Source organism: Stylophora pistillata, chromosome 11 (genome assembly GCF_964205215.1).
Source record: "Stylophora pistillata chromosome 11, jaStyPist1.2, whole genome shotgun sequence".
In the NCBI taxonomy this organism is placed as follows: domain Eukaryota; kingdom Metazoa; phylum Cnidaria; class Anthozoa; order Scleractinia; family Pocilloporidae; genus Stylophora; species Stylophora pistillata.
The window spans coordinates 11,362,343-11,385,728 of NC_142529.1; the positions used below are offsets into that span (position 1 = coordinate 11,362,343).

Genomic DNA, 23,386 nt, shown 5'->3' on the forward strand with positions numbered 1-23,386 from the left:
CCTCTCTATTACCCGCAGTGGCGCGTGTTTAAGGCCAAATCAACAGATCACCCGCGCGTAAACGGCCAGAAATTACGGTAGTAGTTTTAATGATTTAGGAAGTTTTTGGAGAAATGCTCACCTTGATATTCTCTTTAGTTCATGATCCCCAACATCCAGCACACTACAATTAAATTTACAGAAAAAGAATTGCAATCCTATCATGTAAGAATTAAAATAATGTTTGCTTTTATTGTTGAATTTTTTTTTTTTTTATATGCATGGTTTTCTGTCACTGAATTGCTGAAAATGTAGCTGTACAAAGGTAAGAGAGTAGCTAGCTGCCATACAGATTAACATGAACACATACCTGTGTCTAGTGTCTCCTGTAGCTACCAGGAAATGACAAATAATGTCACTGGGTTCAAACAAATCTTGTGCTAAGAATTTCAGAGTTCCAAGTTTAATCTACAAAAAAGAGTCAAAGCAAGATGTCAGTGAACAAGCTTCCTATATGCACCAAGATGTTCCTTCATAGGAACTGGTTCCCATGTGATCTAGAGGAAACTCTGACTGCACATGACAGTTTTAATAGAATATTTTGGGAAAAATGTTGGAAGGATAATTAAGTATTTGATAAAGGATCCTAGTCAACCACAAGACATTGCACAATAAGTGTACCATTTCCTATTCCATTTAAATTCTTGAAATTTCCATTGTGGTCTATCATCCAAGTGTATCCCAGTGATAATTATGAATTATTGAGGTCTTAAAATGTCATCACAGTCTTCTGAACTTAGCACAGGTTTATTCTGGGTAGTTATTTTCAGTGATTTCTCGCAATTTTCTTAAAACATTTTTGTTGTGACTGGGACCATCCATGGTATCACCAGTTGCTTGAGAAATGAATTCATCGCCAAAACAGCAACAGCCTACTTACGAGCCATGTGGCCTGTTGGGCCTGCACTTAACTCTGGTTTCCTTAGCATGAAGTGGCTAGGAGTAATGGGATGCTAATCCATCGCTGGGTTACCCCCAACATAAAATTTGCCGGTTCCCATTTAATTCTCTTGGGTGAAGAGAGGCACTGTGAGAGTAAAATGTCTTGCCCAAGGACACAACACAATGTCCCCGGCCAGGGCTCGAACCCGGACCACTCGATCCGGAGTCGAGTGCACTAACCATGAGACCACCGCACCTCCTCACAACAGAAGCCAAAGGCCAACCCATTTTTAATATTTTGACCCCTAACAATGAGTGACTAACATCTAATTTCTCCTTACAATATCACCTTTGAATCAAACATTTTAGCTAAGGGTCATGAAGATAAATGAAATGGTCACCAATAAAGAAAAGCCCTCTTGATTGATAAATAAAATACAAAATAATTTTCTTTGTTGACCAGCACCTTGTGAAATGTATATGTAAGGAGCAATAGGGAAAATAAGCAGACAGATGTTAGGGTATACACGGTTACAAGGAACATAAAGGTTAGTTGTTGAAAAATGTATCAAAATTTTTCATTTTCAAGCAAGGAAAGTGACGGTAAAATAACAAGTGTTCCTTTGTTCACGGATCAGAGAAATCATTTCAATTTACTGGTCTGCATATTAATTTTTAGTGGTTAAAGTACCTGCTCTAGTTTGTTTGGCTCAAAGGGGACATCACCAGTAACTCGTTTCACAGCTGCCAAACTCAATCCAGGTGGAGCCTCAGAGGGAGGTGTGGCAGGGGGAGGACTGGAGGAGTGGTCTGATTCTTCAGCAGCTGTATTTGATTCTGAAGATTGAGAGGGCGCAGACCCTATTATCACCACATTTGGCTTCCGTCTTGTTGTGCTACAAATAAGATCACAAACATTGTTCAAAATTGATTCTTGGAACATTTCAATGGTATAGAAGGATCCTTGAATCAGTGCCTCTGTTTGACTGAATATTGTTGCAGAAATAATAATCATGCAATGTGATTTGTTGGATAAGATCATGTGACACTCTCTAGGGAATTACACATGCTCTCCTATTGCATCATCTAACTATTAACCTCGCAGTTTCGTTGTTTGCTAGCCTATCGCTGTTGTAACCTTCTTTCAAATCGGAATAAAGATGAATTTCTTAATAAATATAGTACCCATTTAGAAAAGGCACCTCTTTTTTAACCAAAATTTGAAATATTATGGTCTCTCCTCGAGTAACTGTCCCCTTCACTAGCATGTTCAGTCAAACCAGTGTTGAGAGGTCACCCATGGGATTAACAGGTTGACCACTTAATACAGATTCCACAAAATAGGGGTTTTATATAAGACAGGAAAAAAAAATGCCATTTTATCCTATACTGAAATAATGACCACTTAATGTACAAAAACTAACTACACTGTACATACAAGTGAAGGAATTCACGCACCTGTACGGCATCAATAGAACATCAAGAAGAAAATCCTGTAACATCTGTAACACCACTGGCTTCTCTGTAAATTCAAACATCTTCTCTCTTGCCTCCGTGGAATCTGGAACTTTTAAATGACCTAAGACTGGTAAAACCAGCTGCAGGAGGCTATAGTAGAAAAGTTAATAAAGGGAGTAAGTTTCTGGAGAAACTGTGGTGCTGCATTGGTGGGGGTAACAAGGTACTTTGGTTATAACAACTAAGCTGAAATTGTAAATTGGCCACCGTAAAGTGTTAAAAAGCTGACGTTTACAATTTCAACTTAGTCGATATTACAAAATTATATAGTAGAAAAACATTGGCCAGGCTAGACTTAATCCATTTACTCCAATCAGAGACCAAGAAAGAATTTCTCGTGAAAACATCAGTAAAATATCAAGCAGACAAGAGATAAAATTAAAAAATATCAATTAGTGGATTCTTAGTTGATCCAATGCCAAATTCTCCAAACTAGCACCATAAGAGTTTAAGGAGAATTTCTAAATACGATCTGGAGACTCAAAGGGTTATCTTCCATGTGTCTCTGGCTCTCACTTTTAGCCGTTTACAAGTGGCAAGCTACCACAATCTATACAGTATCAGTGTAGTCAAGGTGACTATGAATAGATAATTCAATGTTTTAAACTTGTAAGAGTCACCAGCATTTAATTTTCCCTTATAGAAATACTGCTGAATCATTAATTTAGACTAAGAGAATAAAGAAAACGATCACCAACATAAAATTTGACTGTCAAACAGATTCTCCTTGCTAGTACCAAGCAAATTTATAGAAAAGAGTGTAGAGAATATGGATCATACTGAAGCTAGGAAGCAAAGGGTTTTAAACAATCAACTGTTGCTTCATCTCTACTCACACTAAGAGACAATCATGACTGTTTGACATTTTAAACCAAAATATATTTATCACCCACCAGTGTTGCTGAGGTTGTGGTTTATCTTGAAGACATTTTATCAGCTGTGGAGCCAATTCTGCTTGTTTTTCAAGAGTGAGTCGTGGAAAACCCATTCTTAGATATATCATGTCAAAATTCTAAAAAACAAAGTGCAAAGGAAAGTAACAGTCAGAGATTTTCAAATCTCAGGTTTTGCGCAGGTACATGTAACTCTCCAATTTACAATTTTTTAAACTTATTCCATCTTACTATAACTATGCTTTTTGATGATTTGGATTATCACAAGTATAAAACTTCACAAGAGCTTAAACACATTTGGAAGTTATGTACAAAATTAAATAAATGCAAATAATTACTTACAGTAACAAAGGCTGGCACTGTTTCATCCTGAAATCAACAAGGACAATTGAATTGGAGTCAAACTTAAGGTGCAAGTAACAATCGACAGCTGGAAATATCATCAAATACCATAAAACAAGAAGCACTCATGACCTTTACTGATTGTGTACACTGCTGTGATCAAATAAGGGTGAAAACATTATTAATAACAAATAATTATATCTGTCTATATAAAAAAGTTAGTCATGTAGCCTTCACAAAAATACCAACTTCTTACTAAGAATTGGGGAATTTTGGCCTGAGGTTGTGACAGTATGGACCAAGTGCAGTGTGGTCCACCAAAAATTACTAATGCAATATGAACAAGCAAGGCGAGTAAGTAGTTATTATAAGACACTCAGACCAAACTTGTTTACAGTCATATTAACTTTCAGATTTCTTGTTTTCATCACCAAAAATACATGGCTCATGACCATTTCAATGGAAAGGTCTGTATGGCAAGATAAAGACCAAGTAGAAACCAGTTAGAATGTGTATATATACAGGGTGTCAAACTATGTAAAAAATGCAACTGAAAACATGATGTATACAACTGTAACATTAAAGAAATTAAATTTTCAAAGAGGGATGTCAAAAATTATGAAGAATAAAAACAAAGAAAGCATTGACAAAAGACAAAATTTTGATCACAACAAGAATTTGGTGTGTGAATTGAGTCATACTGTACAAAAAGACTTGGTCATTAATCAAGAACATCATTTTTATAAATGAGACAGTCAAACTTGTTCTTGGATTTCTTTAAGTCCTTAGAATTCTCGGAAAGATTCTTTGGAGCCAAGCCTTGCTTTTCATGGAAGTGCCTTCCAATCAAGGAGGAGGTGCTCTTGTATTCCTCCACACTTTGATGTACTGGTAAGTGGTTTCCCACTCTGACACTAGAACTTTTTATCATATATTTTTGCTGTTGGATGAACTCGCACATATTAGCCTTTGAAGATGAAATCAAAGTACATGTCACTCACTTGATATTGTGACAGCAGGGAATCCACAGGGAGCTGGATTTGTGGTCGGCTCTTCAAACGCTTGTTGAGATGAGTCAGTATAGTCATTACCTGCAGAGTGAATAGGTAAAAAATTCCTCAAATTATTTTCGTCTTCCTGATGCCTCACTCAATTTTTTAACAGAGAAATCATTTAAAGAATTGTAGCCCATTTATGAGGGACCCATAATTCTGTTGTGATGTTTTTATTAGAATCATACCAACATGCATGTCTACTGTTGTTGATAATTACTCAAATTGATTCTGGTTTGATTAAAGATTTTTATCCTGACATTACAAGAGGCATAGTGCCCTTGCAGGGCTCCTCACTAAGAGTAGCCCACTAGCCACAGACTAGTTGAAATTCAGTTTTGGCTAGTGGGTTTTGGTTTCCACCAGCCAGTTTGGCTAGTAAATGAACTGACATTGTTGAAGCATCTAAGATGTCACCAGCCACTTGGCTAGTAAGTTGAAAAGTTAGTGTCGAGCCCTGCCTAGATTAAACAGTTCAAAAAAAATTTCCACAATATTTCATAAGTTTTCTGGAGAGCCTCATACCATACTCCATTATGCAAACAGTTCTCCGATAACGAAAACAATAGTGAATTTGAAGAAAACAATAGTTGATTGCCTTTAAGACCTTAATTTAAAATAGTGAGAATATCGAAACCTTACCAAAGTTGGAAATAGCTAGCAATTCGAGACCCTTTCTTTTTAAATTTAGTGACACATTTTAAAAGTGACAAGTTAAAAACTGGGCAAGATTTCTGTACAACGGGTGTTACCAAAACTAAGACCCCAAAAACTGAGACCTAAGACCTAAGACCAAAGACCCCGAAAACTAAGACTCCTGTCTTTTCATTGATTTTCACTTTTCTGGTGGGTCTTAGTTTTCATAATTACGAAAGCTCATTACGAAAACTAAGACCCCATCTTATTTTTCTTTTTTATCAATTTTATTTTATTTTAATAAATAATTATAATTATTATGTTGAAATGTAAAAAGTGAATAATAGACAGCAATTAACACCCCGTCTTTTCAATGATTCATCACTTCTCTGGTGGGTCTTAGTTTTTGTAATTACGAAATCTCATCATGAAAACTATGACTCCATCTCATTTTTCTTATTTATCAATTTTTTTAAGGTGAGCGGGAGATTTTATACATCATCTTGATTTATTGCTTTACCGGTTGGATCGAAGAACCTGGTTGCTTTAGATTAAGTGGGATTTTCTATAACCTTTCCTTGCGTTTCGAAGTATTTTCTCATGATGGGCGATTCTTAAATTTCCTCCCAGACACTGAGCTATTTTTAGAATTGTTTTGAATCGTTCTACAAGATGCAAAAGTAATGGAATTGAGGAAATTTTTTAAATGCAAAAGTTCAGACTTAATCAGGGTTTACCCACTTTATAAGTAGTGTCGTTGCTTATAAAACGGAAAACGTTTATCACATTTAAGGTGGGATTTTAGCATTTGTAATTATAACGAAAGCTAATTATGACAACAAAGACCCCATTTTATTCTCTTGTTTATTTATTTTATGAGAATATGTTGAAATGTAAAAAGCGTATGAAAAGTAAATTGAATAATACACAGCAATTGTTTTGGGTCGTTCAACAGTTTCATCGTTCTCGAAGACAGAACAGGGCATACAGAAGTACTCCTTGCTCCTCCAACAACTATATTTTGTATTCTTTAGGCACGAAGAACAAGATTGTTCCTCTTTCCCTGCCATTTTTTTCAAATGTAATCTTATGCACATTGCAACTACCTAAAAACTAGTGGAATTGTGGGAAAAAAATTACTAATTTAATACATTCATAAAATATGCATTAAGCATGGCACATGTGAAGATCAACGTATGAATCGAAGTCGATCTTTTGCCGTTCTATTCGACAAGCTCAGTCGAATAGAACGGCAGAGTCGACCCTAATACAAAAGCGTCGATCCTAATTTATTCAAATGTCAAACTTTAAATGCCCCGAACCTAATAATTAGGTTCAGCACATGTAAAGTTCGACGTTTGAACTGGGCCTTAGGTCTTAGTTTTCAGGGTCTTAGTTTTTGTAACACCCTCCACATAACCCCATATTTCATTATGCATTCAATTCTTGGATTAAGGAAAGCAGAAGCAAAACAACATATTTCCTTTGGAACTGCAGCTTTGTCTTTGATTGGTATGGGGTTATAAGGAAATCTTTCTAAAAACTGTACCTTCCTGAGGTGAACATCTCACTCAATCAAGCAAGCTTAAAAAAATAAAATTCTGAGACTGTAATTTTCAGTTTTGAGGTTTTAGCGTTTTCAAATTAAGAAAATAAGACGAGGAAGTTATCATTAAATATAACAGAATTACTTCTTTCTGCTAACGTACCTTATTCTTGACTTCTTGATAGGGACTAGAAACCTTTAGTAGAACCGGGCACAAAAACGTTTTCACTGTCTTCTCCAGTTGATCATCAGACTCGGCCGAAGCAACGCGGAGAAATACTCTTTCAAGAAGGTCTTTAAAAAATGAGAACATTTGAATTCACTTTAATACCTTCCTAAATTGAGAAAAACGTTAGAAGTAAAGATAGACAGATGATGTAACTAAACCTTACCTAGTTCATCTTTAGCGCTTGCTGGGGCTGCCATGTTGGATTAGTTCAGAACGGGACTGTTAAGGTGAACGCTGACTCACAATGATTGCGTGAAATGACGGGACTTCATCCGGGTTTTCCAAAGTATGAAACCGGGGTGGGTACGGCTACGCGTAGGCTACAGGTTTCAGGGACGGTTTCAGGGAAACTATTACAAATAAGTTTACTAACAGAAAACGAGAAAATTTTATTTCATTCCATTTACTTGAGCACTTCTTTTGGTCTGTAGATGTAAATACAAACAAAGGGGAGGCGAAAATACATTATTTGAGAAAGTACTTAAATGTAACACAACAACGAAGTTGACAGTCACGGTCACGAAATCATCATGTGATTATTTCAAAACAATGCATTTTAAAGCAAATGTAAATTCGCGGTGGAGCGGACGCCTTACAAGTATTCTCAAGATCCCTTTCGTTGGTTTAAAGACTTGACCTCCTCCTTTATAAAAAAGGTGACAATTTTTTGTTATCATGACTTCTCCAAACAAAGAAATTTCCCGGAAACCGTCAGTTGCTCGTTCATACACAAGTGAACTGGGCACAGTTCAAGAGGAACAAACGGGTGACGAAACGGACCAAACTTCTGTGAGCGAACGTTCGATCGGGGGTCAGCAGACCCAAGACGACAGTAGCTCGGGTTTTGACGAAGGGGATGTCATGGCAAGCCTGCAATCCAGTCCAAGTCTACGAGAAATCATGAAGACAAAGATCAGATATCACTACATGAATCCTTTTCAGAAATTTCGTGCAAGACGGAGAAAGCCGTGGAAGTTGGTTGTTCAAATCGTGAAAGTCGCTCTTGTTACCCTCCAGGTAAGATTCAGTGGGTGAAATAAGAGCAGTGGGTGAAATAAGAGTAGAAAAAGAGCAAAAATTCTGCCTTTTTTTTTCAAAAGAAAAGTGGCTGCTCTAAATCAGAGTTACGCCTCACTGTCAAGAAACATATGCAGGACGTGCTTTGACACTGCCAGTTACGTATAACACTGCATGTGTCAAGTGTATTATAATAATGAAGAACAAATATTCCAAAATTATTGCCCGTTAACCGCTTTCAGCCGACAAACTGAAGGAAATGCAAAATCGAGTCGTGCATTGTTGTATCATTTGATAAGGAAATAAAACTGGTTTTAGAGAAACATTGTACAGGGGTAAATACATTACTGAACGTAAAGAAAATAACGTTTTTGTGTTTTCGTCTCGTCACAAGTCTTGGACAAAGAAAAGTCCGAGTCCTCAGGAGGTGTTGCACCTCAAATCTTCGGATTTTACGACATGATCCTCTACCACTTGGTTGCAGAGAACCCAACGGCGAATTCGTTAGGCCATTAGGGGTTAGTTCGAAAGAAACTGCCACTACGTCGCGGTGCGATGGGGAGTCAAAGAGTCAAATATAATTTTCAAATGGTTTTATCAACTGAGTTCCTATCTTTAGAACTCTCCACGGTAACCAGTTACATTATCACCTCAGTTGATACGACCTAATTATCTCGGCCACTACTGAAGTTGAATCATTTGTGACACACCTCCTGCATTCCTCCACCTGGAAGATCAGCAAGTTCCTCTGAGTACCAGGGACTTGATTTTAGATTTCCATGCGATTCCATAAGCTAAATAAACAGAAGTGAAACACTTCTTTTTTTTTTTTTTCGGAAAATAAATTTCCAAGTTTAGAACAAAATGGAAGAAAATGAAGGTTTCATTTTGAAAACAATTATTAATAGCAATGATAGTACAGTAAGGCCCCCTAAAACATCCCTACAGTCATAAAAATAATACAACAAACAAGTAATAAGAGTATATGTTCAGACTTTAATCAAGTAGTAGTTATTTTCCCAATCAAACACCAAATTTTTGCAACTAATTTACAAGGAAATGTGTGGCACTTAGGGGGGAAAATTAACAATCAGATCTTCGAAGTTAAAGGATTAAATTCCTATGCTTGAAACTGATGGACTGGGCATAATTTATTTAATTACAGATATGTTTATTTGGACTGGATCGTTTTTCCTTGGTTACATTCCTGGACCATAATCGTGATGCTTTGCGACACTTTTTTCTGAAAGACTATCAGGGAAAATGGCAAGATGTTGTTGTGTACACAAGGGAACAGCTTTATGATTACCTTCACTATGCCCATGAACAGGTAGAGTGTTTAATAGCTAGGTTTCATACCATCAGTTAAATGGAAATGTGAAGGGGGTGTTAATGAAGGATTTGGTCAAATATATATATCTTATTAACCAAGTGCGAGGGCCGTACTGGGAGAATATCGGCCCGAGGTCTTGACAGTACGGACCGAGCTGTGCTCAGTCCGTACAAAAAAGACCGAGGTCCGATATTCTTCCAGTACGGTCCCGAGCAAGCTTGGTTAATAAGAGATTTATTACACGACTGAAGTTCAAAGGGACACAAGTGCGGTATCATTTGGGACCATTTGGGACACTCCCGGTCTAATACTGAGAGAATATTGACCGGCAATAGAGCATTTTGATTGGTTGATTTTAGTTATTGGCCCTCTGACTGCCCGAGTCGTGTAATAATACTTGTTTAATCCCACCCTTTTGTGGTTTTGCCACTGAGGACCACGGGCTTCGGTACTCTTTTTTCCCTGTAGCGGCTATTTTGGTTTTGTTATGTTTTGAGCTTGAAATAAATTACTTTATTTAACAATTCCTTCCTGTTTATTGAACTGTTCTGGTATCAATAACAGGAGGTAAGTTTCTAAAGAAATTGTGTTGCTGTGTAGGTGGGTGGTATTACAAAATAATATGGTATTATCAACTGAGTCACTGAAAGGAAACTGGCTACCCTAGAGATTTGTAAAGCTAATGTTTCCAGCTCTAGTCCTTCAGCATTTACTCTGACAAGGGCTATTTAGTATGCTCAAAATGTCAACTTTAGAAACTCTGTGGTGGGCAATTTAAATTATGTGTTTTTTTGTAAGGTGCGTATAAAGGTGGTTAAAGTAATGTGTTAAAGTAGTGTGTTATCCACATGCACTGTGCACTGTACATTTGTGAAAATTTAATGGAATATTAAAGACTAAATTAAGAATTCATATTAGAGTCTTGGCCAAAAACAAAACACCATCATTGTGACTTTAAATCAAACTCTAATATTTTCATATGCACCCGGTTTATCTGCAGAGGGCAGATAAGACAATCCAACAAATGAATCATTATTCAACAGATAAGTATTGACATTAAAGGCGCTGTGCTTATCCACGGAATAGAGAATTGTCTATATATTGTAGTAGAGCATTATCCATGTGGTTCCTTCGAACAACAAGGGCCTGAAATAGAACAGTGAACTTCAGGTACAGCTGTACATGTGCATTGAATCTGATGACATCATGACTGTCCCACAGTGAAGCTAAATGTGGCCAGTGGTCATTAGATTAAGACATTACAGTAAAAGTAACAGTATGTCTATTGATTCATATTAAAGTTTCTTTTCAAATTTTCAGTATTATGAAATCACCTCAGCCCCACTCGGGACATACAACTATACAACAATGAATGGCACTGAACCTCCCAAAATGAAGCTGTGTTACAGCTACTATAAGAAAGGAGGAATTGTAAACAACACATATGTATTTGATCCCAATGTAACACTTGGTGAGTCTTACATTTTACCTAATCCTTTTTATATGCAGAGTTACAGTTTATTTTTAATTAGTTATTTAAGATTCTATAATGATTAGAATGGTCCGTTTCTCATAGCTAGATTTACAAACTATCTATAGTTGGGTGAATTTATCAACTGATGGCCTAATGTAGAGAGGTTAATTCAGCAGTTATAATATTTAACCTTTTCGCTCTCAAGATCTTACATCGGCAATTCTCTTTACTTCTCTCATATAACTTAACTGAACAATTTGTTGAGAGAATATTTAAGAGAGAGGCTTTGCAAATTGCAGGGCTCTAAAAGTTACAGCTGTTGTGCATATAAACATAATAAAACTAAATAAGACACATAAAAGTAACTTGTAATGGTTTTTGATTGGATAGTCCTTAAGAATACTGGGTTTTGCTTCAAGCAGATTTGCAGTCATCTCCTATAGACCTCATGCCTGAGGCCCAATTCACAGCCCCCAATTCACAACCCCCAATTCACAACCCCCAATTCACAACCCCCAATTCACAACCCCCAATTCACAACCCCCAATTCACAACCCCCAATTCACAACCCCCAATTCACAACCCCAATTCACAACCCCCAATTTGCAACCCCCAATTCGCAACCCCCAATTCGCAACCCCCAATTCACAACCCCCAATTCACAACCCCCAATTCACAACCCCCAATTCACAACCCCCAATTCACAGCCCCCAATTCACAGCCCCCAATTCACAACCCCCAATTCACAACCCCCAATTCACCTGACATGACCCAATATTTTTTCACTACCTTTTAAGTTGAGCCAGCAGTGAGCTGTACATCTGCAAACAACTAATTTTTACAACTTCAGGGGCTGATCCAGCCTTTTTTTGATGAGGTCTTATTTTTTGGCAGTTTGCTTTTATCTGGGACGCCCTGTAAACCATGAGCACATTATTACAAACAAGTCCTTTAATCTGGGAAGGTAAGACACATTTATGCAGCCAACATTTACTTTTGAACAATAGTTAAGGGGTGGGAAGTGGAGATGCCACAGTGGTGAGAGTGCTTGCCGCCCACCGCCATATCCTGGGTCAGATTGGTGGACTTGGTGTCACATGTGGGTTGAATTTGTTGTTGGTCCTCATCCCTGCTCTGAGGGTTTTGTCCAGATACCTCGGTTTTCATCCCTCCACGAAAACCAACATTCTAAATTCCAATTCAACCTGGAAACAGTTGACGGTAAGAGCCACCTCACAAAACATCCACTACTAAATCCTATTCCTCTTCCTATTATTACATACAGTGTAATACCAAGGACCACACCCCACCCACTTTAAGAAACAAACTTCTCACTCGGAGTGTTCACCCCACCTTCTCAACTCTAATGACCATTCTCCCTACTCCTTCCCATATCCAAAATAAAACAATTTCTATCCCTTCTCTCCTCCCAAGTTAAGCAACTTCTTGCCCCTCCCCTCATTCCAGGTAAACCAAATCCTTACCCCTCTCCTCATTCCAGATAAACCAAATCCTTACCCCTCCCCTCATTCCAGATAAACCAAATCCTTACCCCTCCCCTCATTCCAGATAAACCAAATCCTTACCCCTCCCCTCATTCCAGATAAACTAAATCCTTATCCCTCCCCTCATTCCAGGTGAACCAAATCCTTACTCCTCCCCTCATTCCAGATAAACCAAGTCCTTACCCCTCCCCTCATTCCAGATACACTAAATCCTTACCCCTCCCCTCATTCCAGATAAACCAAAGCCTTACCCCTCCCCTCATTCCAGATAAACCAAATCCTTACCTTAAATCAACTCCCTACCCATCCCTGCACATAAGTCAAAACAACTCCCTGTCCTTCAATTCTTAGGCTCCACCCTACTCCTTGCTTTAGAAGCAAACCAACTTCTGCAGGAAGGTGTGGTAGCATCACCTCTTACCCACATTTAACTCAGCAAAACAACCCTTTCTCTTTTAGTCCTACACTGCCCCTCTTTTACGGCAAAGTCATTCCTCTCTGATTTCCATCAATATGCTCATTATACCAATCCATCTTTTCCACACCCCTACTACATGTAGACAGATGCTATCAATCCTATAAAATTACAGGACATTTCTATTTATAACTCAAGAACACAGGCAGTGACCAGTTCAATACAGATGGGAGACATTGAAAAAAAGGCCATCGGGAATTAGTAAAGGGTGATCTCAACTGCATATAGAGGCTACTGCTTGATATGGATAAAACTTAGTGTAACAGTGATTAAGGGAAAGCACATTCAGGACTTTAAGCGACCTTTAACTCCCAAGATCTGATTGTTAACTCTCCCCTTTTGCTGCTACGCATTTCCTTGCAAATTGGTGCTGAGAATAGGGGTTTAGATGATCAGGATCAAAACCTGTACTCGATAAGTTTGAGTATTCTCACATTAAGCTGTTTGCTAAAAAATGTATGGATATTATCGGGAGAAGTTTCACGTTAATCACTCTTGAGAGTTAAAGGATTAACACATATGACTGCTAAATACAGGGTATTAAACTTCTTAATAGGGTGCTGCTTATATGAGTTTTGACTGTAGTACCAACTTTAATTGTCCACTTCATTGATATCCTGCTGCTGTTCAAATAAGGACATCATGTTGTTTGATTGAATTAGATTACGTCACATCAGCTTGAAATTCTCATTGAAGACTGTCAATGTGAAGAATGTCAAAGCGTGGGATAAGCCTGCCTGTTATCAGCTGAATGTAACGGTAAGTTAGAAAGTGAGTTTGCGGTAAAAGTGAAGGAATGATATGAAATAAAGAGAAACAGCAAAATAGCTGAACATGACTTTGTGAAGCCTTCCAGTTTGGACAGTGATTGAATGAAGCCATTCAATTCTCTTGAATTTCTCTCGAGTCAGAGCAGTTATTTAATTTAAGTTCTGAATTTATTATAGCCATATGATTAATTTGGCCAGTAATTTGTTAGAATTATTATCAATTGTGCAGTTAAACCACTCTGATTGGTTAACATTTCTTTGCATATATTTACTAGTTGCACACCTTTTGTCTCTTGGGTTTGCTATGCAATTTACATCGTTCAGTTTTCTATTATAAACCTCCACAAATAGAGACCTGAACATGTTTTTTTTAACATAAGTAAGTCCTGTAAAAACTGAGGTAGCAGTGTACTGCATCTAATTAAATTAACTGACATGTGTCAGTCAATGTGCTTAGCATACACCCTTAAATCCAGAAGAAGTGTACTCCAGCATTAGATTGCCAAAACTGCAATGGATGCAGTTATAATCCTTTACATACTGAAGTTCATAATAACCCCTTATCTAACAACAGTGTGCACATTTTCTATACTGCATGCTCATACATTTCCTAAAAAATTAATACTGACAAGAAGAATTTGTTTTAAGTAGCAATCAAGAGTTTCTTTATTTGGTGATCATTTCTTGTGACCTTAATGTTTGATTTAGGGGTGATGCTGTAAGTGAAATTAGAGGCTGCAATTGCAGTCACCCATAGGGATCAAAGGGTTTTAAAAAAAGAATCAGTCATCTTCAACTTAAAATGGCAAATTCTCTAGTATGTGCCACACCCCTTTTCACTACCAATTACTTGTAAACTTTCTGCTGGAATTTTCTGAACATGCTTGTAGGTTGGACAAAAAGCTGTATTGATATAGCAATCATGAGTTATTATTGATACTCGACACCTGATGTAATTTCGTGACTAACAGAGGGAATTGCCATTGTCGTTTGTAGATTACATTTGATAATGTGAAACATGATGGAAGAATGCCAGTTGACTTTGATATGACCAACATTTGGTTAGAATGCCTGCGTGGGAAAATAAAGGGCCAGAACCACTTAAGTAAGTTTCTCTAATTAAAAAAAAACTTCAGTTAATAAATGAATAGCTACGATTTCTACATACTGTTGTACATATTGAAGGTAAGAAAATAAAAGGTGGGACAGGTTCATGGATTTGTTCTGTTGTATAAAATGATGATAATGTATTAAAAATTAATCAGAGGCAGATCCAGGATTTTTTCTTAGAAGGGGGTGCACTACTAAGGAATGGTGTAACATTAACTGAAGGGTGTTGTAAACAATTTTTTTGGAATTCAAAGTACCAATTATAATATCCATCTATCTATCTATCTATCTATCTTGTATCTTTATATTTTTAGATATAAAGATATATAATTATAGATCTATATATATCTATAGATATCTAAAACATACATATATATATATATATAAATATGTGTGTGTATGTATATACATAAAATTACATATATAAATGTTGAGCTGGAAAAATACAAACTTAAGACTACTAGTAGGCTTTCATCCCTACAAGCCTGTTTTTTGATTGCTCACTCATCAGAGTTTCACACTTACACAGTCATCAGACAGATGATTGCATAATATAATTTATTATATATATATATATATATATTATATCAAAGAGTTTCCAGCAATCTGATTGGTCAAGGGGTTCCTTATATGACGCTATATAAACCTCTCCATGCGGTTTATATAAAAATTAATGTTAAAATAAAATATCAATGTCACTAAAATGTTATGATTTTAGAAATTTCTCTGTTGTTCAGCTCTGAAATTATACTAAAACAATTATTCACCTCAGGTTCGGTGAATATTGTCGAATAATCCCTTCGACTTCGTCTCGGGGATTATTCGACAATATTCACCTCGCCTTCAGCGAATAATTGTTAAATATAAATAGATGGACATGTAGATCGATAGATGGATATATTATGTGAATTTTCTGTTTATAAGTTTTCAATGTTCTACTTTTTCAGGAACCCACTTCATCACTGTTGCCTTAGTGATGTTTGATTATATTGTTATCTCCATGTGCTCACTGTCTCTGGTACTTTGTGCAAGATCAATTTACAAATCTCTAAAGTTGGCAAAGGTTAGATACACCCTACCACCATTATGCTAAGCAGATCATATTAAATCAATGGAATACACAGGGTTGTAGCTACAAAATTGCACTGCCAGCTGAAATTTCAAGTGAGGTGCATGTACCCGTTCTGCTTTACCAAGCAATCGCTGGCCAAAAATCTGGCCATGGATCTTTCATCCAGTGAATTTTGCTGGCAGGCAGTCCTTAGTCCCCATGAATAACCAGAGAGGAAGATTTGAAGAATGATGTTGTTAGTTCATGTAGATAGATTCATACAGAGGAAGTTTAGATGAAGAGAGGGGGGAACAGAGGGAGGAAGAAAGGGGGATCAGGTCAGTAGGTAGGTAGGAAGGGAGTTGAGAAGGAAAGGAAGAAAAGAGGAAAGTGAGGTGGTGAAATGGGGAGGAAGAGAAGGGAATGAGGGATGGAACAAGGGTTGAGTTTGCAAGCAGGGAGGAGCAAGGTGAATTGGAAAGAGTAAATAAAGGGAGGAGAGGGTGTGGGCAGGAAGGACAGTGTGATAGACAGAGGAGGCAGGTTTAGAGGGGGGGAGGGAGGGAGGAAGGGGACAATGAAAGTAAGTAGATGAGACAGGAAAGGTAGGAGGGAAGGGGAATGAGGAGGGGGGGGTGGCAGGAAGTGGAGAAAACTTGAAGTTAGGGATGAGAGAGTTGGTTAGGGCTGGGAGTGAAGTGAACAGAAGGAAAGGGAAATGGAGAGAAGATGGTAAAGGTGAACCTGAGGCAAGTATTGAGGTAAGGAAAGATCAAGAGTTGAGAGTAGGAAGTGTATATTAAGATTGGAACATGTCACATAGAAGGAAAGAGAAATGGAGGAAGAGTGAAAAGGAAAAAGGGTGAAAATAAGTTAGCGAGTAAAATAGGTAGGCAGGGGATGATGGACAGTTGAGGGTGTAGAGGAAAGAGTTGGGAGAAGGGTAGGAAAGACAGTAAGATGTGTACTGCCTGATGGAGAGGTGTTAGATATTGGGTTGGTAGGTGTGGCAGGGAGGAAGCTAAGGAGGGTAGGGGAGTTTTGAATATTCATGAGAATGTCATTAGAAGTCAGTCACACCAAGGAAAGTGAACTATGAAGCTAGTTCCCTATATTATGATGGAACTGACTTTGGTCTAAGCTAAACCTCATCAGGGATGCGAAATGGATCAGTACTAAACTTCAGTGACAGGACATGTATAATGCCCACTTTGCTTTTTTTTCTGTGTTCCACTTGAAAATCATTGATTACTTTGAATAATTAGGCATCTTCATTTAGTATGATTTCTCTATGTGTTTGGTTTTTTTTTGTTTTGTTTTTTATGACTGAAGGAGGCTGCCAGCTTTTTCAAGAATGAGCTCCTTGAAGACTTCACCTTCTCAGACTACCAGGAATTTGTTAGTCTATGGGTTATTGTTATTATGTCAAGTGACGTACTCACAATTGTTGGCTCAGTATACAAAATGGCCATCGATCAAAAGGTGATCTCAGTTCAAACTGTTATATTTCTCCTTTTAGAGTTCCCTAACACATTTTGAGAGTTGGGAAGAACCAATTAATTAATCTCTATCAGATACTTTTTAATTGCAATACACCAAATCGAAATATGGCATACAATTTGAATTGCCATCGTTCTGGAATTGTTCTGAATTACCATTGTCTTTACAAAACAAAACACAAAAGAATTATCACATGTGAGAGAGGCTTGTGAGTCCAGAACAACATAATGGCAATTCAAATTGGACGCCACATTTCGATTCGGTGTATATTGTACTGCAAAACTGTTTCTAGTTGAAATCTTCTCGGCTCTCGTGATTAACGCTTCAGGTTGAGAGATTCATTGTCTGTGGGAGAAATTGAGGTTTAGCAATACCAGTCGGCAAAAGGTCTGTGAAGGGTGGAGCACAGATTGAGAGTGATGATTAGTGCCAGACCCCCGACAATTCTCACCTGACTTTTTTTCTCCTGCAAGCGGAGAAATGTGTGTCGTGAGGCGCCAGTGGTGAGGGCCTGAGTTTCCTTTTCAAGAGGTACATTTTTTTATGCTGAGAATGTTCTGACTGTCTTTCAGGATAGTGATTTCTATGATGTCAGCAGTATATTTCTGGGAACAGCAGTTCTTTTGGTTTGGATTGGTCTTCTACGGTTCCTTGGATACTCAAAGAAATACAACGTAAGGCTATAAAAACAGTGATGATGGCATTGACGACAACCGTAAATGTTGTGCTCACAATTGACTGGCCTATATATTAAGTTAAAAAAATAATGTAATATTTCTAAGCTCTAGATGAATTTTTCTGGTGATATTTTTTTGCAGGTTCTTTTGGAGACTCTAAAGGCTGCGACTCCAAGTATGGCCAGATTCTTTGTCTGTGTGATTTTGATATTTGTTGGTTTTATGTTTTGCGGCTGGATCGTCTTTGGTCCTTTCCATCCTAAGGTAAGTTTCAAAGAGGAGTTTTTGGCCATTGTATCTTACATTCGTTTATTTGCCCTACTATTTAGCAAAGACCCTCGCTGCGTTTTATTTTTATAATGCAAATGTACTATTATTTTGGTAATGCTCTTGTTACTTTATATTTGAGTTAACGTGACTTTTTAGGGTCCATTTTTTTTTCTTTCTTACTGTGCATTTCAGTATTAAATAGAACACACGTCTCGATTATTTTCAGTTCGTCAGACTCCTGATAAAAAGGTCTGAGTTGAAGCCCTCACGCTGCACGAGTGTCCCTTTTCCCTCGGTAAAGTTTAAGCCCTTAAGCAAAGCGAGCCGGCGAGCGCAATTTTCCCTTTCGTAAACGGCCGTTGCCATTTGAAACGGTCGTTGCCATTTTGAAACGGTCGTTGCCATTTGTCGAAACAGTCGTTGCCATTTTGTAATGAATGGCAACGGCTGTTATCGGAAATGGCAACGACCGTTTCAAAATGGCAACGGCCGTTTACGAAAGGGAAATCTGCGCCGGCGAGAGGCCTGTTAGAAGTGTAGCAACTCTACTCCTTGACATCAGTATGCGCGTTCTCCGTACTGTTTCCTATACATTTATTAAAGTGCTACAAGGAGAATTCCTGTAACAATCAAGAGCTTCTGTAGTTGGAAATCATTTCCTTTATTCTCGTGACCTTAAAGTGTGATTCAGGGGTGATATTGTAAAGAGAACTTAGCAGGTAAACTCTCGAGGTAAAGGTTTAAGGATCCAAGGATTAACTTTTCATGCATTCATGTTTCATTTTAGTTTAAGACGCTAGATATAACTGCAGAGTGTCTGTATTCGATGATCAATGGAGATGACCTTTACCATACCTATGCGGAGATAACTAGAACCAACAGCCCTCTTGTTGTGTGGATATTTAGCAAAATCTATATCTACATCTTCATTGCGCTCTTCATTTATGTGGTGCTGAGTTTATTCATTGGTATCATTGCCGACACATATGAGAGACTAAAGGTTTGTGGAATTCGAACTTGTGCTCCTCCTTCAAACTGTTGAAATGTCATCTCTGGCAAGATCAAATGTGTTGAATTTCATTCCTGATCATTTTAATTTTTTTTTTTTTTTTGCGGGCTTTTTTCGGAAATATTTTTAAGTAGGGAAACGATCTTCTCAGGTGGTCTGTTCTCTGAGCAACTCTGATAGAGTTCAGGCTTCGTCCGGATCCGAACCCAGGCCACCCAGATAACTGAGTTCTGATAGCCTGCAGTGCAACCGTCTTATCAGGGCGAGTCAACGTTACAAGCTACTGATCGTTTATCCGAACGCCATGTTTGATTTGGAGTTAAAGTGGACGGTGGGGGTAGGGGGTAGGGCAAGGACGAGAAGATAATATTCTCTCCCCCACCTCAGCGCCTCTCCTTATTTTTGACCGTCACTCACCCCCTTGATACAAATTTCTTTCTCTCCCCAGCCTTCCGCTGCCATTAAAATCAAAGAGGTCTGAGCACTCGCTCGCCCAAATTACGTCTTCTCTGCGGGCTAAAGTTATGAAGCCAAACGTTAGAAGTCAGGCAAATTTTAGAGGGTTCATATTTCTCATGAAGGAATCTGATAACAAACTGGTGTTAAAAAAAATTCTGTTTTACCTGCGGATGAAAATCAACCAAAGAAATGATCCTCGCAGATGGAAAGCAATTTCAGCAATCGCAGAAAGGATGTTATTCAATAAAAATTTGGAAATATTTTTGTTGTATTCGTCAGGATATGGGGCATCTACCCGAAACGAAGATCCAAAGGTTTCTACATGAACCAGCAAACGTTGGCAGAACAGTTCAAAGCGACGTAGATTACACACCAGAGACGACCCCTACAACAGAGACCATTACAGCTCCTACGCAAAGGGAAGGAACGAGTCACTATGGGTAAAGCTTGAAATTTGATTTGTTTTGCTTAGAGCAAGTTTCAATTGAGAGTCGAAAGAAATCCAAGACTGCATTGGTTTTGCTTTACTTATAGCTGTGATTGGTCCAGAAAACTTGCGCCACTCTCTTATCCAATCAGATTCAAACTAAAACCAATCACGACTTGGTTACCCGCTCTTCATGTGATTTGCTTGGTTTCTCTTGGAGTTTTCATCGGTTCTTCTTTGTATTTTCCTTTCGTTTGATGGGTGAAAACTCCGGTTTTGGTTTAACGACACTCCATCGAAAAGCGCTCTATTAGTTTGTATTTTTGTTTGTTTTGATCGTTACAGGTATTCAAGGAAACGTTGTACAATGTTGTGTTGAGTGAGGGTAACTGAGATTTTTATGAGGAATTTGAAACTGTAACGGAAATCATAGTCAGTAGAGGGGACAGGCTGTGTAGCCGCGCGATGCGGTTCCAGTCGAGGCCCACAAATTGACCCTTGCTCACCATGGAGTCTCCAGTAGCTCAGTGGTTAGAGCATCCGACTAGATCACGGAGGGTCGTGGGTTCAAGTCCCATCTGGGGCTCGGATTTTTCTATTACACTAAAAATTGTTTCATCTTTACATGCTCACTTTGGAGGTTGGTTGGCCGCATCTTGATATGCCTTAATGTGACAGCGTGATGCTGTTAGTGAGATTCACAGGTGCTTACCAATACTTGGCTGTGTAGCCGCGCGATGCGGTTCCAGTCGAGGCCCGCAAATTGACCCTTGCTCACCATAGAGTCTCCAGTAGCTCAGTGGTTAGAGCATCCGACTAGATCACGGAGGGTCGTGGGTTCAAGTCCCATCTGGGGCTCGGATTTTTCTATTACACTAAAAATTGTTTTTCTTTCGTTTCTTTTTTTCCATTTCTTTCTTTCCTTTTCTTTCATTTCCTGCCCATTATGGCTGCCACGTATCTCCTTGCGAATTGCTGAAGATAATTTTTGGGTATCTGGAGGTTTTCTGGTTGGTGAGTCCCCGCCTTCATAACCAGTTCGCCCTCAATCTTTCAGCTCGTTTCTATAATTGAAATATATTGTGATTTCAACAGAATATGTTATAACGTAAGGAAACGAGTGAAAGATTTGGTAGTGAACAGTTAAAGGTCGGGGCAAACTCGCTTTGCTTCAGGGGGCAAACTTCTTAAACCTCAACAGACCTGATTTGAAGTATTATCAAGATAAAGCCCACTCGGCTGATAGCTTTGTTAAATCTCGTTACGTGTTTGCCATGTAATGTATTGATGTTGTATGATACGGAATACCTTTCTGGAGTAGTTTAATTTGCTATCAAAGTCTTCGTTCTCTCCATTACTTTATCCTTCGATTTCTTTTTAAAAATCCAGGAGAACTCGTTCTACCAGTGCAGTGGATGCCATCATGAGAAATTTCTCCCTAGACTCAACGGGAGTGGAGTGAATAATTCAACTAATATCTTCAGCTTCAACTGAAAGTCCTATTGCGACGGGTGTAGAGAAAGAAGAGATTGCCCAAGTCGTGGAAAAAAGCATCTTGACGCCCACATGTTTGTACCTAAATGGAGATACCTCTTTACGACGTGAACCTTGCAAATCTGGAAGGTTGCAAATACTTTCTTTGATTTATTAACAATACCAAAGTTTCAACTCTGAAACTTCAGCATAGAAAAATAAACCTCAGCATAACTCTCTAAGGAACCGTGATCTCGATTTTTGTAAAAATAAATGGATCCTTTAGGTTGTAGTAATCAATTCTACTGAGGTCATTTTAAGAAGCCGTTGCGTTCGACTGGTAACAACATTTTCCGTGACTATTCTAAAACCTGTTACATAATTTTGAAAATGGTGTCAGTCTTCAGAAAGGTTCTTGGATTCCAAAATTATAAGGAAAAAGCTTGCAGAAATTGTCATCTTGGAACGTTTCCATTGATTACGACCGTTCGTGAATTTAAAATTAATAAAGCAAGGACCAATCAAGTTTGGAAAAGCCTCTAGAACTCATAAACTTCTGAAGAAAAATTTATCTCAACAAGGGTTATTTTGATCTTAAATATTATCATTGAATAGCCTAACGAATTAGGAATTTGGGCAAGTTTATGGGCAACACACCTATGGGAAGTACTTAATTTCGTTTTTGTAATTTTATAGACAATCAAGTTTACGAAAAATGTATTTAAGTAACGGATGGAGATCGTTATTTTAACTTCTACGAAGAAACAAATAAAAGTATTTCATAACTTGATTTATATGAAAGTAAGTTATAATTGGTGCTCTAATCAGTTTTGCATCTAATTGTTTAAGAAGATGGTTGAGTTTTCTGGACTTATCCCAAAGCCAGTGGTGAAGTGAAGCTCTTGAAATTCTATAATTAGACACCCATTTGAATTGTCGTTTCTTATTGGTCTTATTTATCTTCTAGATTTAATAAATTGATAACACTGGACTTTTTCCAAGGGCAACTGGAGGAGTTTTCAAGCTTTACCTCCCCTCCAATTGTTTATCACGAAATTTCACAATGTGTTTTTGTTGTCAATTTTGCTCGCCGAAGACATTAGAACATAATATATATCATAATAATAGTTTTTACGAGTAACAAACATCAAAGATGGAGAAATGGACTGACAATGAGCATAAAAAGTGTACGGTAGAGAAGGTACCAAAGGATTTCTGGCGACTAACTCGAAAAATTAAGCTTGCTCTAAGATGTCCCCACTTCATCATTGTATCTATCTCACTCCTTGAACAAAATTTGGCATTCATATCTCTCGTGATCTTCAGCGTCAAACAACAACTGAAGAAACAATTGCCGTTTGTTCGATTTGCGTGTAGAAATTAATTGGGGACAACCTCTATGGAAAAGCGCCAACGGGTACGACTCTAATTAAACATAATCCGTCGTAGAGATTTTCCAAAGAGTATCAAGTAATTTGGCACATTTCAATTTCGTCCAGACGGCGTTTGCATTAACAGTCGGAAACATCATTGTAAACAACTAAATTTATCTGACTGATTATAGGATAAAGGGGATACTTTTTCAATGTTTAATACTGAGCGACGTCCAGGGACGGGGCCTTAAAAGGCATTGAAATTTGCAAGTATTCTTGAACGCTAGAAGGTTCGTCAATTTTTTTTAGCTAATCAACAACACCTT

The 23,386-nt window shown here is 38.0% G+C and overlaps 2 protein-coding genes across 2 annotated transcripts in view; one reads left to right on the top strand and one right to left on the bottom strand.

Moving 5' to 3' along the window:
* LOC111336878 (proteasome adapter and scaffold protein ECM29) overlaps window positions 1-7,393 on the bottom strand; it is a 48,707-nt gene extending 41,314 nt beyond the window's left edge. The window contains exons 1-9 of the mRNA XM_088737927.1: window positions 7,301-7,393; window positions 7,072-7,202; window positions 4,676-4,765; window positions 3,675-3,701; window positions 3,333-3,451; window positions 2,380-2,529; window positions 1,613-1,817; window positions 350-447; window positions 122-163 (exon numbers count right to left, since the gene is read on the bottom strand). Coding sequence (XP_088594053.1) covers window positions 122-163; window positions 350-447; window positions 1,613-1,817; window positions 2,380-2,529; window positions 3,333-3,451; window positions 3,675-3,701; window positions 4,676-4,765; window positions 7,072-7,202; window positions 7,301-7,334 — 896 coding nt within the window. The 5' untranslated portion in view covers window positions 7,335-7,393. The remainder of the gene's footprint in view (window positions 1-121; window positions 164-349; window positions 448-1,612; window positions 1,818-2,379; window positions 2,530-3,332; window positions 3,452-3,674; window positions 3,702-4,675; window positions 4,766-7,071; window positions 7,203-7,300) is intronic.
* Window positions 7,394-7,687: 294 nt separating this feature from the next.
* LOC111336893 (mucolipin-3) lies at window positions 7,688-22,477 on the top strand. The gene is made up of 13 exons (XM_022943063.2): window positions 7,688-8,154; window positions 9,320-9,484; window positions 10,808-10,958; window positions 11,856-11,925; window positions 13,604-13,700; window positions 14,708-14,816; window positions 15,769-15,884; window positions 17,205-17,354; window positions 17,945-18,046; window positions 18,191-18,313; window positions 19,107-19,319; window positions 20,067-20,227; window positions 21,604-22,477. Exons 1-13 carry the CDS (start codon window positions 7,813-7,815, stop codon window positions 21,674-21,676), a joined length of 1,872 nt encoding a protein of 623 aa, XP_022798798.2. The 5' UTR covers window positions 7,688-7,812; the 3' UTR covers window positions 21,677-22,477.
* Window positions 22,478-23,386: the final 909 nt, after the last annotated feature.